Source organism: Phyllobates terribilis, unplaced genomic scaffold (genome assembly GCF_046119375.1).
Source record: "Phyllobates terribilis strain yellow unplaced genomic scaffold, ASM4611937v1 Scaffold_3__8_contigs__length_932513732, whole genome shotgun sequence".
Lineage (NCBI taxonomy): Eukaryota > Metazoa > Chordata > Amphibia > Anura > Dendrobatidae > Phyllobates > Phyllobates terribilis.
The window spans coordinates 285,433,294-285,449,303 of NW_027362763.1; the positions used below are offsets into that span (position 1 = coordinate 285,433,294).

The 16,010-nt window shown below is 42.0% G+C and overlaps 1 protein-coding gene across 5 annotated transcripts in view; it reads right to left on the reverse strand.

The window, feature by feature from the left end:
- Window positions 1–16,010, reverse strand: part of GOLIM4 (golgi integral membrane protein 4) — a 123,973-nt gene that overhangs the window by 43,273 nt on the left and 64,690 nt on the right. Inside the window, exons 4-10 of one of the 5 annotated variants that reach the window (XM_073674835.1) lie at window positions 13,449–13,502; window positions 11,210–11,360; window positions 7,492–7,571; window positions 6,399–6,482; window positions 4,560–4,733; window positions 2,176–2,547; window positions 22–260 (exon numbers count right to left, since the gene is read on the reverse strand). In XM_073674835.1, the coding sequence (XP_073530936.1) occupies window positions 22–260; window positions 2,176–2,547; window positions 4,560–4,733; window positions 6,399–6,482; window positions 7,492–7,571; window positions 11,210–11,360; window positions 13,449–13,502 (1,154 nt within the window). Of the gene's footprint in view, window positions 1–21; window positions 261–2,175; window positions 2,548–4,559; window positions 4,734–6,398; window positions 6,483–7,491; window positions 7,575–11,209; window positions 11,361–13,448; window positions 13,503–16,010 lie in introns of all 5 variants that reach the window. The other 4 variants (XM_073674834.1, XM_073674838.1, XM_073674837.1 and 1 more) reach the window with 4 other exon arrangements.

Sequence of the window (16,010 nt, forward strand, 5' to 3'; positions counted from 1 at the left end):
TTTGGGTATACTATTGCATACCTTAGCTTCTCTGCAATCTGTGCCTCTTTGTACTTATTTTGCCTCTCCATCTCCAGTTCGCTGGTATGTTTCTGCTGCTGCCGTAGCATATGTTCTTGTAGCCTGTGCTGCTGCAGCGACTCTTGTTGCTCGTGGAGATGTCTGGCTTGCTCTTCTTTTTGCGCAGCTAGTTTCTGTTGCTTCAATTGTTCTTCATAGAGAGATTTATACTTCTGTTGAGGTCTAGGGGTCTGATCTTTCTATTGAGACAAACAAAAAAAAAAAAAAACATTTGCATGAAACAGTTTACACCCTTGATCTTAAAATAGGTCAGCACAGGAGCTCCGAGAGTAGCACAGTGGCTCAGTGGTTAGCCCTGCAGCCTTGCAGTGCTGGGGTCCTGGGTTCAAATCCCACCAAGGACAACATCTGCAAGGGGTTTGTATGTTCTCCCCATGTCTGTGTGGGTTTCCATCGGGTTCTCTGGTTTCCTCCCACACTCCAAAGACAAACTGATAGGGAATCTAGATTGTGAGCTCTAATGGGCACAGCGATGATAATGTCTGTGAACTGCTGTGCAATATGATGGCACAATATACTAGAAGCCCCTGCATGTGACTCTTGTGGCTACTTTTCTCCCATAATGAGTATTTGGGGAGTTTTTAATGTTGTAGATTTATGCAGCATTTCTGCATATCTTATGTAAATTAAGTTATTTGCAAAAAAAATTTCTATTGCGTTTTTACTTGCATTTCTATCATGTTTTTGACACTACAGTTTTTGATTGTCATATCTTCAATAAAGCGGCTTTGTTTTTAATACTTTCCAGTATTTGGCTTTATTAATGCAGTCATGTGCAGTTTACATGTGTTTTTTGCGCATTTCCATAGTGGAAACACATTAAAAATGCATATGCCTTTTTCGAGTGGGCACAATATTTCTATTAATCCCATCCACTTTGCTGGGACTGTAAAATGCTGCGTTTTTTGCACAGTGAAAACAGTGTCAAAAACTCATGTGAACTTAACTATTTCTACCTGCAGTTACCCAAATCAGAACCATATTAAAGGCACAAGACAAGAACCAATGTCACCTGGCTTTGGAACAAGATCATACAAAAAAGGATTTGGACGCTACAGACACCACTGACCGTATTCCAAAATAATATCATTGCCTTTTGTCCATTAAAATGTTCAGCGTTATACATTTGTACAGTGCACAACTATGTCCAACAGTCCTATAGATGGAGAACCAAGATTCTGGATTCACAACCATTGCTCCATTAAAAGGAGCTGTCCGTCGCTAATACTGGACAATTCCAGTTTAATCACTTTAGGGCTCCATAGGAGATGAAAACAATATATACCACCCTCCTGCAATGGAGCTGTTCCAGCGATGTCCACACTGATGTTCCCAGCACTTGGTGTGACATCATTGTGTCATCAATGAGCAGGGGTGGACAATCCCTTTAAACTCCAATCTCAGTACTTATGGGGGTCTTGTGGCTAGGTATAAATTGCTAGCTTGAGACAACCTCTTTAATGCATTTCTTTTCTAAGCACAGGTACTTTTCTGTGCTCCTACTTCCGTTTTTGCACAAGTATATTAGGGCATATTGTAGACTTCCAGGAGACAGTGTCGACACAAGTGCCATCTTGTCACACAGGAGAATACGTGCGGTGGCGTAAAGCTGACTGTGGATTGTGAGCTTAATGCACATCAGGTCATCACCAAACTCACACTCCCAGACCTCATTTCTTGCATGGACAGTTATCACTAATGGTCTTTACTGTTTTGATATGAAGAGAAGTGGAGAAAACAAGAAATAAACTACAGAGGTATCAGCGGGCAGCACCTCCAATATATCTGAACACTATATAAATCATCATTTTGTTGGAAGCTTTGTACTGTCTGACAGTATTGGCTTCCACACGGTATGGAACCAGGCAGGGCACTTACAAAGGTATGAAGTCTTGGCATGAAGCCTTTATAGCCCCTCTGTGTGTCTGAGTTATATCGCAGCAATTAAATGTCTTGAGAGTATATTTCCAGAATTCAGACCTTGAAAACCTGTACATTATCTAGTAACAGTGCAGTTACCAGGACGCTTACGATTGTACTTTTCTCTGAAAGTGGACATAACCTTGCCTCTGAGAGCGCAGTGCGGCTCCTCACCTCAGCGTGATCCTGTTGATGCAGCAAGTTGGTCTCCTCCTCCCCTTCTTCATCATGTCCTACAGGTCTCTGATCATCTTCTGACCGCCTGTGTTGATCTTGTTCCTCCTGCAATTGATCTTGCTCCTCCACCAAGCGTTCTGGCTTCCCCACTTGCTCCATTTCTTCCTCCTCCAACTCTTTTTTATGTTCCTCTTCTACCTCCACGGGGCGCTCTGTGGCTGGAGCGGCGTCCTGCGGAGGGCCAGTGTCCTCATCTGCCTTGTGAAGTTCGGTCCTCTTTGTGTCCTGACGTTCACCCTCTTCATTAGCAGCCTGGCTCGGTGTGACTGTGTCTTCATGGCCGGCCTCATGCGGAGTCTGAATGTTTATCTGCAGAGTCCAACACGCTTTCATTAGCAAGAAATATGCACATATCTGTGTAGTGCCACGCTAACCAGATTCGGATTTACATCCCACAGCGTTATTTCACTATTTCAGTCCTTTTTTATTTGTATTTATTTCTACACTCGCATCTTACAGTATTGGCTTTGGGAATGATGGAAATTTCAAAGGCAAAACACAGAATCGTTTCTAGGATGCACCCTCCAGCCAGGAGAAAAAAACATCACACTAAATAAAAAGAATTGTAAATTATGAATTAAAAAAAAAAACACATACATCTGAAGAGTAATAGAAAAGTAACAGAAAAGAGAAAATCAAAATCATATGAACAGAAAAATCCCTGAGAAAGAATAATGGTAAATATTACACATATTACAAAACATTAGATGTTGTAAAGATATTAATAATGTGCAAAAGTAGTCATGTATATAGAAAAATTAAATGAAAACCTAGACACATTAATCTAGGGTACATTAATATAAAAGGGAAATATGTTATGTTATAAAAAGCAAAACTGTTATTCCAGTAATGACCCGAGTTTCTTACTGGGATTTCTCATAAGACAGTCTAAGACTCATAAGTGACTTATTTTTCCAGGTAGGCCCTTCTCAGAGTTGCCATTGAAATGTCATTTGACTGACACTTACTAACATGTGACACAACCAGAGGGAGGGTGACATATGCCATCTCCACGCTCTTATGAAGAGCAGATTGTGTTAGTCTAAGGCATACATATCAAATTGTTGCCCATAGGCCAAATCTGGCCCGCAGGGTGGTTTTATTTGGCCCATGACATCAGAACCACCACTCCAATGTGGGGCCATTTATTGTGTATGGAGGACTATGTGGGGCTCATTATACTGTATGGAGGACTATGTGGGGCCCATTATACTGTATGGAGGACTATGTGGGACCATTATACTGTATGGAGGACTATGTGGGGCTCATTATACTGTATGGAGGACTATGGGGTGGCCATTATTCTGTATGGAGGACTATGGGGTGGCCATTATACTGTATGGACAACTGTGTGGGGCCATTATACTGTATGGACGACTATGTGGGGCCATTATACTGTATGGAGGACTATGTGGGGCCATTATATTGTATGGAGGACTATGTGGGGCTCACTATACTGTATGGAGGACTATGTGGGGCTCATTATACTGTATGGAGGACTATGGGGTGGCCATTATTCTGTATGGAGGACTATGGGGAGCCCATTATTCTGTATGGAGGTCTATGTGGGGCCCATTATTCTGTATGGAGGACTATGTGGGGCCCATTATACTGTATGGAGAACTATGTGGGGCCCATTATTCTGTATTGGAGGACTATGTGGGGCCAATTATACTATATAACTGGTTGGCCGGCGACTTTGTCCAAGTTTTTGATTGTGGCCCTCTGAGTGTTTGAGTATGATATCCCTGGTCTAAGGTCAGGTTCAGACTGCCGTATGAAAAAAACAGGTCAGTCTGCAAAATGGACAGGACTAGTACAAGCTGTGATTATTTTATGCACAGGTATTATTGGACCAGTGTGCTGTTGCCCATTGTACACACAAACAGCACAATGACCGAATATATGCTCATCTGAATGACCTCATAGAGGAAGCAGGAGGGCTGCCACGAGCAATTAGGTATGGTAGCTATAGTTAATAAATGGATGGAGGCAACAGTCAAGTGGTTTTAGGATGTGTGTAGGTGGATACTGGGATCCTCCTTTTTCCTGGGCTCTGTGTAACTCTGCCCCCACCACTGATTGACAGCCTTCTGCCTATGCAGAGTACACATAAAGCTATAAATCAGTTGGGCGGGATGATACAGAACTCAGCATCCAGAGAACTGATAGCTCAAACTGCCCAGTAAATGACATGTCGCTGGAATCAGGGTCTCTGCCACTACATCTTGTTGCTGTCAGATGGGGTAGAAAAAACAGTTGATAGGAATATTATAGTTAAAAGGAATCTATGTAATAATTCTAGCGTATGATTCACTTACCAGTGGTAATTTATTAGCATTTATAACCTGTTGTCCTGTGATATGTCCATAAAGGGCAGAAATGGATGGTCCTATTCTTGGCACTGTGGATGTGGAGCCTTTTCCTGGTTGCAGCTGAAGACTTGACACTTTGTTCAGAGCATTTTTTAGTAGTAAGAAGTCTTCTACTCGTTTCTTAAGAAAAAAAAATGAAAAAATGAGGATGGGAAGATTAAGAAGCAGATTCATAACGTGCACATCCACCGGCAAAGTTATTCCGCGTGCAATGCTATTTGCACATCCAAGTCGGCCTGACCCCCATACATCAATCTGGGCAACAGCATGAAGAGAAATGTGCTAATTAGTGGAATTAAAACCATTCACTTTAACAGGGAAATTAGAAACGAACGAATGATACATCAGATCCACAGATGAGCATTTCACTTTCAGGCAAAGAACCAAAAGGAGCAACTGTCAAACGGATTGCTTGGTTTAGGATTTATAGGGAATAAATTACAGCCATGTAATCCTGCGGCCTGATGCGAGGAAGGTTAAATCTTCTTCAAATCTTGGCAGACTGCAAATTGACATACAGTCAGGAGGCGACAATAGTTGTGTTCAGGATGTGAGACACGGCTGAGCAGCGGGTCATGAAAAAAATATACCGGCACATTTCTCCAAAGCAAGTATTCTGAAATAGAGCGGCGAGGTAAATTCACAGCAGGGCGCCATAATCCCTTTAACATTTTTTCCACTTGGTATGAAAGAAATGCTAAGCAGAAGAATAAAGACACAGTCAAGTTATTAGGTCACATAAGCATTTGGAAACAGCATATCCTTATTACTGGTGTCACAGAATAGTCTGGTAGTGACGGTCTGAGCATGCGATGCATCACCATAGTGCGACACATAGGGACTTTCCAGAAATACTACCTTTCTTATCTCACTCATATTTTTCATTCAAGTGAAAGAGGCTAAGCTGCAGTACTGCATGCAGCCTGTGAATACGTGTGGCACTGTTTTTTGCTTTAAATATAGTCATGTACATTCACTTTAAACACAATGTTAACCATCTTTACCACAAAACTAAGAGCATCTTTAAAAGACCTCTATATATGGTGTGGCGGAAAGAATAGGATTCCTTTTGGCAAAAGAAAAATGCTTCAAAACTATGTAGCAAACATTATTAAAGACGTTGTCACATCTGTGGTCTTCAGGAGCGCACAGCTCCTCAGCCTACTGCTTCCCAGGGGGCAGTGTGCTCCTGATCAATGACAGCTCCGACCAGCGGCATGGTCCAGCTTTGCCTCTGCAGCATTGGAGGAGCGCACTGGAGCTGACCAAGTCCAGAGATCCAGCCAGATGCAGAGCAAAGTTTACAAGCTCTATGGTAAAGTGTTACACTCATTGCCAACGAGACCGACTACTGCGGATAGACTGCAGAGGCGGCCAGTAACCTCAGCAAAGAAGAGTCAACTGGAAGATTATAAATCCGTCTGTTCTGGGAGTGAGGAGATATCCTGTGCTGCCGACCTTAGAATATCATTTTATACAACGCTGGTCAGACACGTAAAACACATTAATATGAGCCACATTTACAATACTGCTTGGATTAGTTTCCATGTGTTAACCCTCTCCCATCCTGCACATGCATCTGGTAGCAAGTAGTAAGAGAGAAGCAAAGTACAACTTTCCGATTCCTTCATGCTTGTTAAAATGTTATTTATGACAGGCTCAGCTTTCACTCCAGCAGTGAAGACCCCAGGAGTAAGACGGGGCCAATTCCACATGCAAGCGAAACAGCATGCCAACTGAACCGCGGGGAATAACCGCGGGCAAGACACAAGGATTTCCTCTGACCTGTGCGGCAGTCAGCGCACTCTTGTGGTGGTCCAAGCTCATTACAACGTGTTCATATTCGGATTGCAAGCTCTTATGCTGTTGCTATATTGAAAGAAGAAGGCTTGGTCATGTCTTTAGTTGAAACATGTATACAATGATCCTGGCATCCTGTAAAACTAAGTTTCCATTTACTGTAAGACAATCTTATAAATTATTATATACTTTCGAAAATCAGCTGAAAAAAAAATAAAGAGAGAAAATGACTAACAGTTTTATACTGATCCTATAGATGTTAAACTGCATGGTCAGGACCGGAGAATGGAAAGCCAAATATGCCAAGCGGCCAATAAATACAGAATATAATTCATGCAATGCACTGAACAGTCAGCCTTCCATCATAGCGTCAGACCTTATGTCAGGAGCAAAATGGATTCACTTCTCAGCTGTAAGCAGGATGAGGCAGTTAAAGTTTGCTGCCTGTTCTCACTCATCGAGACCAAAGTAATCTTGAAAATGGTGAGAAGAGAAGATATTAAGGGTCAGATTCTGTGGGAAAGATGGGTGGATAAAGTGCTGAGCTCTGGAGGGGGGCACACCAACTGATATGCACTACACAAAAAAGAAGTGTTTGCGCTGAAGCATCGTGTATGTATATGTTAGCATCAGAGAAAAGTCTCTGACTAAAGTACATTTCTGTCTTAATTTATGCCACCTTTGTGCCATAAATTCTGATGAATTTTCGGGCCCCCTAAAACATGCCCCCCTCACTTAGCTCTGCTTTCTTTTGAAAAGTGGGTGGAGCTGGCGTAAAAATACCAAAACAGTTGCTAAATTTTTGGCCAAAAATTGTGACAGTTCAGTTTTAGGACACATATCTGGTGCAAACTGTTCTATGAATCGGCCTCTAAGTCTTTTAGAAAGTTGTAGACTTTACATGGATACTTTCATTTACCATATTTTTTGGACTACAAGATCCAACCCAGGTTTAGACAGCAGAAAACAGGAAAGACATATTTCCTACTAATTAAAACTTCCCTGTAGGTATAAAGAAATTGCCTACATTTATTAGTAACACATACTGGGATATAACCTTCCTTTTCAAAACCCTTACCTTCACATCATGGAGCTGGGTGTGCACATCTTGGTGGGCTTTCCTAAGTTGCTTGTTCTCTTCTTTCAGGTTATAGATGCCTTCTTTCATAAGTTGTACATAGAGTGTAAATGAAGTTATAATCAGGTAACTATAGGGAACTTGTCATCGTCATTTTTATGTCAAACATATTTATTGAAAAAATAAATTATATATATATATATATATATACACACACATATATACACAGTACAGACCAAAAGTTTGGACACACCTTCTCATTTAAAGATTTTTCTGTATTTTCATGACTATGAAAATTGTACATTCACACTGAAGGCATCAAAACTATGAATTAACACATGTGGAATTATATACTTAACAAAAAAGTGTGAAACAACTGAAAATATGTCTTATATTCTAGGTTCTTCAAAGTAGCCACCTTTTGCTTTGATGACTGCTTTGCACACTCTTGGCATTCTCTTGATGAGCTTCAAGAGGTAGTCACCGGAAATAGTCTTCCAACAATCTTGAAGAAGTTCCCAGAGATGCTTAGCACTTGTTTGCCCTTTTGCCTTCACTCTGCGGTCCAGCTCACCCCAAACCATCTCGATTGGGTTCAGGTCTGGTGACTGTGGAGGCCAGGTCATCTGGCGTAGCACCCCATCACTCTCCTTCTTGGTCAAATAGCCCTTACACAGCCTGGAGGTGTGTTTGGGGTCATTGTCCTGTTGAAAAATAAATGATGGTCCAACTAAACTCAAACCGGATGCCGCTGCAAGATGCTGTGGTAGTCATGCTTGTTCAGTATGCCTTCAATTTTGAATAAATCCCCAACAGCGTCACCAGCAAAGCACCCCCACACCATCACACCTCCTCCTCCATGCTTCACGGTGGGAACCAGGCATGTAGAGTCCATCCGTTCACCTTTTCTGCGTCGCACAAAGACACGGTGGTTGGAACCAAAGATCTCAAATTTGGACTCATCAGACCAAAGCAAAGATTTCCACTGGTCTAATGTCCATTCCTTGTGTTCTTTAGCCCAAACAAGTCTCTTCTGCTTGTTGCCTGTCCTTAGCAGTGGTTTCCTAGCAGCTATTTTGCCATGAAGGCCTGCTGCACAAAGTCTCCTCTTAACAGTTGTTGTAGAGATGTGTCTGCTGCTAGAACTCTGTGTGGCATTAACCTGGTCTCTAATCTGAGCTGCTGTTAACCTGCAATTTCTGAGGCTGGTCACTCGGATAAACTTATCCTCAGAAGCAGAGGTGACTCTTGGTCTTCCTTTCCTGGGGCGGTCCTCATGTGAGCCAGTTTCTTTGTAGCGCTTGATGGTTTTTGCGACTGCACTTGAGGACACTTTCAAAGTTTTCCCAATTTTTTGGACTGACTGACCTTCATTTCTTAAAGTAATGATGGCCACTCGTTTTTCTTTACTTAGCTGCTTTTTTCTTGCCATAATACAAATTCTAACAGTCTATTCAGTAGGACTATCAGCTGTGTATCCACCAGACTTCTGCACAACACAACTGATGGTCCCAACCCCATTTATAAGGCAAGAAATCCCACTTATTAAACCAGACAGGGCACACCTGTGAAGTGAAAACCATTTCCGGTGACTACCTCTTGAAGCTCATCAAGAGAATGCCAAGAGTGTGCAAAGCAGTCATCAAAGCAAAAGGTGGCTACTTTGAAGTGCCTAGAATATAAGACATATTTTCAGTTGTTTCACACTTTTTTGTTAAGTATATAATTCCACATGTGTTAATTCATAGTTTTGATGCCTTCAGTGTGAATGTACAATTTTCATAGTCATGAAAATACAGAAATATCTTTAAATGAGAAGGTGTGTCCAAACTATATATCTATATCTACATATATATAATTTTTTTTTAAACATATATTGAATAGCCTGTAATCACTATCTATATTATAGGAGGATCTTGCAATTTTTACTTTGGCCAATAACCCTAATATTATACCTCCTGTTCCATAGTGATCAAGTTACAATAGTCATCTCATTAATCAACACAGATATGATAATGACAGATAACACAGGATCAACCATTCACAATATGTGATGGTCACAGCTCGCCTCCTCCCCCTGCCTGCACAATTCCATTGGCAAAGATCTCAGAGCATGCCTAGAAAACTGTTCTATAAAAGCCAATGAGTCCACTCCTGTCCATTGCTGCCTATGGTGAAGGTGACTGTTGTAAAACATGTCTAAGTGCTGATAATAGAAGCTCAGGTAAGAACATACAGAAAATACAATACATATCTACAAATCAAAAGAGGTAAAAACAGATACAGAAAAAAATATAATTATGAAAAACAAAAACAACATAGGTGATGCATTCCCTTTAATATCTGGACATATAGGACAGGTTTTCTCCCTACTCTACAGCCAATCTCCTAATTAAAGCCATGCTTGCCATATGATGACCTAGGGCATCACAATCTGGAATTATCTGGGTCTCTCTGGATATTGTGGGAGAAGTTCATGACTTCATTACTGGCTGCACTGAATCATTGCAAAGCACCTACCACAGATTAACCCATAACCATCTGGTTCGTGACAAACTCCGTGCGGTCATGAAAGTGGTTAGAGAGTGAAGAGCTCTGCCTCTTAATACTCTTGGTAAGAAGGGGGTTCAATTAATTTCCATGCATAAATATCATGAAATGTTTTTTGCCCAGGGATTCAGCATTTACTTGCTACAGAACAGACATGAAATGAAGCAAATTCTACTGCCAGCAAGTAAAGACAGGCAGGGACTTTTCGGGTTATCTATAAAGCAGCAGGTTGCCTCCATCTGGTTTATAGCCCAGATTGTAAAATCAATCTTGAAATAATAAGCAGCATTTTCTCTCACAAACCACAGAAATCTCCAAATCTTCTAGTAGAAAGAGAACTTTGAAGGCCAACTCATATAAAGTGTCAGCACGGTTTTCTCTTTAAAAAAAATGTTATATTGCCTAATAATGTCCAAACGCTACTGTTAGACAAAACAATAAATGTCCATACAGGAAAAGAAAAACGGTGATGTGTTTTATGACACAATTGCTTATCTGTAAGCTAAACCTGGAGAGGAATGGGGGAATGAATGAGCTGATTTCTGAAGACCTCCAAACTGTGCAGAAACTGACTGTCAGTCACATGTCAATCTATAACAAAGGAGACAGCCAATTGGAAGAAAAATTTTAATTTTAACCAAAAAGAATAAAAAAAAGATACAAAAAGATGAAAAAAAAAATAAAATATGAAGAATATTTACAATTTATACACACTTCTTAATGGCGGATTCTCAAGGGAGATTGTAATCACTGGTGATTGCAGGGAGAGACCTGCCCTCGGCCAGCTTTTCTCTGCCCCACTCCAGTTGATTAAGGTCTATCCTGATGTATATGCATGGGGGAGATCAGTCAATCAACTGCAAAGGGGCGAGGAGAAGATGGCAGGGAGGCCGCACTGGACTAGTCATATGTCTTCCTAAAGTCACTGGCAGGCGTTTTAATGTGATGTTTTCTGCAATCGTGCAGCCCGGCTCAGATTCATGCTGCCCATGGTTCAGGGAGCATGAATCTAGTGATAGGTACATTTTAAAGGACAATGGCTGGTGGATTTGGGTGGAAAGCCTGGTGTATATCTATCTCTATATCTATAGATATAGATATATCTATAAATCTAGCTCTGGAGTGTATCGGGAGGAAGAAAAGAACAGGTCCTACTGTTGTCACTAACCTTTAAGCTTCGACACCTCTTGTTCCTTTTCTTGCTGCAATTGCACATATTTTTCTTTGTGATCACTAAAGGTTTTTGTTAGGTCTTCTCCTAGTTTCTGATGTTCTGATTGCAGCTCACCGTGCTGCCTTCTTAATTCCTCATGCTGACTCTTCACAAGTGACAAGTGTGGAAAGAAAGACGTTATTACACATAAGATCTAGCCTATTAGCTTCTGTAGGAATATATGCACCTAAGCACGTATCACTAAACATACAATACATGCAGATATTTTATGTACACTATAATAGACGATTTCCAGCCTGTTAAAAGTAATCGCATTTAAAACATCACTGCAGCATTTTTTTTTTTTAATTTCAGAGCTGGAGTGGTACCAGTAATGTAAGTTCCCTACCCCTAGTAATATACCTACCAGCCGCCGTCTTCTGCTCTTCCCAGTGCCTCTCCAGTCCCGCTCTGCCATCCTGTGTAAGCAGCTCCTGACTGACCGAGAGTCAGGGGTAAAGGTACCGTCTCACATAACGACGCACCAGCGATCCCGACAACGATGTGACCTGGCCGGTATCGCTGGTGCGTCGCTAAGTGATTGCTGGTGAGCTGTCTAACAGGCAGGCTCACCAGCAATCAGGGGAGCAGCGACATTGTGGAAAGAATCTTTCCACGATGTCCTGTTCCTGGTTACCAGCCTGCTGCTGAAGCAGGATCAGGCTGGTAACCATGATAAACAGCAGGTTACTAGGGGCACACGTGCCCCTAGTAACCCGCTGTTTATCATGATTACCACTCTGCTACGGTGAGCGGGAGGTTACAGCTCACCGTAGCAGAGTGGTAACCATGATAAACAGCGGGTTACTAAGTGCGCGTGTGCCCCTAGCAACCCTCTGTTTATCATGGTTACCAGCCTGATCGCTGGTCCCGCTGGTCACACACAGCGATGTGTGCTGACCAGCGGGAGGGCAAGGACCAAAAAATGGTCCAGGACACTTTGCAGCGATCAGCAACCTCACAGCAGGGGCCTGATCGTTGCAAAGTGTCACACATAGCGACATTGCTGGTGAGGTCACCCGTTGCGTCACCAAAACCGTCACTCAGCAGCGATCTCGCTAGCGATCTCGCCATGTGAGAAGGGGGCTTAACTCTCACTAGCTCTCAATGAAAGTCTATGAGGTCTTCGTTCTGGCTCTCATAGACTTAAATTGAGACCTCCTGCTCTACAAACTCTCAAGCGATCCAGCAGGCTATAAACTGCAGAAGATAACTGGAGCGGCGCTGAGAACAGAAGAAGACGGGGGGTGGGAAGTATGATACTAAGGGCAGGGAACTTAGATTAGTGATACCACTCCGGAGGTGAAATAGAAAAAAAAAAAACACCAGAGTGGTGCTTTAAACGCCTGCTAGTGGACAACCCCTTCTCATTCCTCATGTTTGGTCCTGTTAAAGTAAAAATACGTATACTCCCCCTTGGTGCCATTCACGTGCGGTTGTTATGACACGTGAGCCCTGTGCCCAATCAGCACCAGCTTCACTATTCCTGCTTTCAAACAACAAGAGGTAGTTAGAGAGCAGCCACAGCCCTGGCTTCCTGTTGATGTTCAATATGTCCAAAGGCGAGGACAGTAACGCCAGCACTGACTGGGTGCAGGGCTCATGTGACAAGAACGCAAATGCCAACACCGCTGGAACGGCATCGCCACGGTAGGTGAATATAGGTGTTTTTATTTTCACGGGGACAAACATGAGGAATGAGAAGGAGTTGTCCTAGTAGTGGATAACCCCTTTTAAGTATAGGACTAAATAAAAAAAAAAAGTGTAATTTATTGTCAAGACATCAGTAATATATATTCTATTATTTATAGTTTAATTAGAGCCTAAATAATACTAATATACAGCGCCTGCTATATAAATGTACATGTGCAAGCTTTGCTCACGAGGTGAGTAGGATTTCCCAATACACATCCCCAATGGGAGGATCTGATGTCTACCACTGTAGGAGTACATAGGCACACTTTGTCCATAGGCTCCCATGTTAGAATACTATGTAAAGCACAGTATTTCATAGTGGGATGCACTGCATAGAAAAGCCCACCCAACTCAGCCTTTTTCTTCAATTTAGAAAAAGGTCTACCAACCCGATGTGTGTTGCGTGAACCGCGTCCTATGTTTATTCAGTTTTGCCAAATAAACTGAATCTCGCCTGTTTAGGTTTTAAAGTACAGTTATGATACAGATAGGAACTTACCTTTAACATTTGGTGCTGCACGCTGAGTGCATTATATCTGGTGTTTGAGTCTTGCTGTAAAAATAAAGCGTGTTTTCTTATTAATAAATATTCTCATTGGGCGTAAAGTAAACACACCTGCACTAAAGTCCATGCCCCCATGGGTCGGATTTGATGCAGAATTTTCTGAAATCTGCATATGAAAATCTGCACCAAATTCATCAGATTTTGCTATTAATTTGTTGTTAGCGATAATAAAAAAATAGAAAATCAGCATACTCACTTTACCAATCCTCCGCTGCAATTGTGTCCACACTCCCCCAGCCCCCTTGCTGGCCTCTGCTCCCCCAGCTCCAGCAGTGACACGTCAACACGTGGCTGCTGCAGCCCCAAATATCCACAGAGACCAGACCGAAGACTGGGCCCGAAGACTGGGCCCGAAGACTGGGCCCGAAGACTGGGCCCGAAGAATAGGGAAGAAGACTGGGCCCCAAGACTGGGCCCCAAGACTGGGCCCCAAGACTGGGCCCCAAGACTAAGGAAGAAAACTAGGGAAGAGTCAGCACAGACATGATAGAACACTGATAAGGTGGGTTTATTTTAGATAGATATCCAGGCCCACACATTCTACTTTGTATTTGCAAAAAATCTGCAGGAAAATCTGTAACCATAGAAATTGATTGCGGATTTTACTTCTTTATTGAAGTCACTAGGGAAAATCCACAACAAGTCTGTGCTCTTTCCACATCAGAAATTGGAATGTTGGGGATTTAGAAATCCGCCCCTCGGATCAATTTCCATGGAAAAAAATTCTGCAGTATGTGGAAGAGATCTGTTAAAATCTTATCCACATGCCCGGCACTGTATACTGATTTTACCTGTGCAAATACACATAAAAAATAAACATTTCCAACCTACACTGTGTGCAGAATTATTAGGCAAGTTGTATTTTAGAGGGTTATTTTTATTATTGATCAACAACTATGTTCTCAATCAACCCAAAAGACTCAACTATCCAAGCTTAATATTTTTGGAAGTTGGAGGGGGTTTTTTTTAGATTTGGCTATCTTAGGAGGGTATCTGTTTGTGCAGGTAACTATTACTGTGCAGAATTATTAGGCAACTTAATAAAAACCAAATATAATCCCATCTCACTTGTTTATTTTCACCAGGTAAACCAATATCAGTGCACAAAATTTAGAAATAAACATTTCTGACATGCAAAAACAAAAACCCAAAAAAATTAGTTATCAATATAGCCACCTTTCTTTATGATGACACTCAACAGCCTTCCATCCATAGATTCTGTCAGTTGCTTGATCTGTTTTTGATCAACATTGTGTGCAGCAGCCACCACAGCCTCCCAGACACTGTTCCGAGAGGTGTACTGTTTTCCCTCCCTATAGATCTCACATTTTATGATGGACCACAGGTTCTCTATGGGGTTCAGATCAGATGAACAAGGGGGCCATGTCATTATTTTTTCTTCTTTTAGACCTTTACTGGCCAGCCACGCTGTGGAGTAGTTGAATGCATGTGATGGAGCATTGTCCTGCATGAAAATCATGTTTTTCTTGAAAGATACCGACTTCTTCCTGTACCACTGCTTGAAGAAGTTGTCTTCCAGAAACTGGCAGTAGGTCTGGGAGTTGAGCTTCACTCCATCCTCAACCCAAAAGGTCCCACAAGTTCATCTTTGATGATACCAGCCCATACCAGTACCCCACCTCCACCTTGCTGGCGTCTGAGTCGAAGTGGAGCTCTCTGCCCTTTACTGATCCAGCCTCTGGCCCATCCATCTGGCCCATCAAGAGTCATCCTCATTTCATCAGTCCATAAAACCTTTGAAAAATCAGTCTTAAGATATTTCTTGGCCCATTCTTGACGTTTTATCTTATGTTTCTTGTTCAAAGGTGGTGGTTTTTCAGCCTTCCTTACCATGGCCATGTCCCTGAGTATCGCACACCTTGTGCTTTTTGATACTCCAGTAACGTTGCAGCTCTGAAATATGGCAAAACTGGTGGCGAATGGCATCTTGGCAGCTTCACGCTTGATTTTCCTCAATTCATGGGCAGTTATTTTGCGCCTTTTTTGGCTAACACGCTTCTTGCGACCCTGTTGGCTATTTGCCATGAAACGCTTGATTGTTCAGTGATCACGCTTCAAAAGTTTGGAAATTTCAAGACTTCTGCATCCCTCTGCAAGACATCTCACAATTTTGGACTTTTCAGAGCCCGTCAAATCTCTCTTCTGACCCATTTTGTCAAAGGAAAGGAAGTTGCCTAATAATTAAGCACACCTTATATAGGGTGTTGATGTCATTAGTCAACACCCCTCCTCATTACAGAGATGCACATCACCAGATTTACTTAATTGGTAGTTGGCTCTCAAGCCTATGCAGCTTGGAGTAGGACAACATGTATAAAAAGTATCATGTGATCAAAATACGCATTTGCCTAATAATTCTGCACGCGGTGTATGTGGAACTCTCAAAACGTGTCCAGTACACATACCAAATCTCATCATAGCCATGTAGCAGATAATACTGCACACAAGTCACACATATACAATAGCCATCTATAG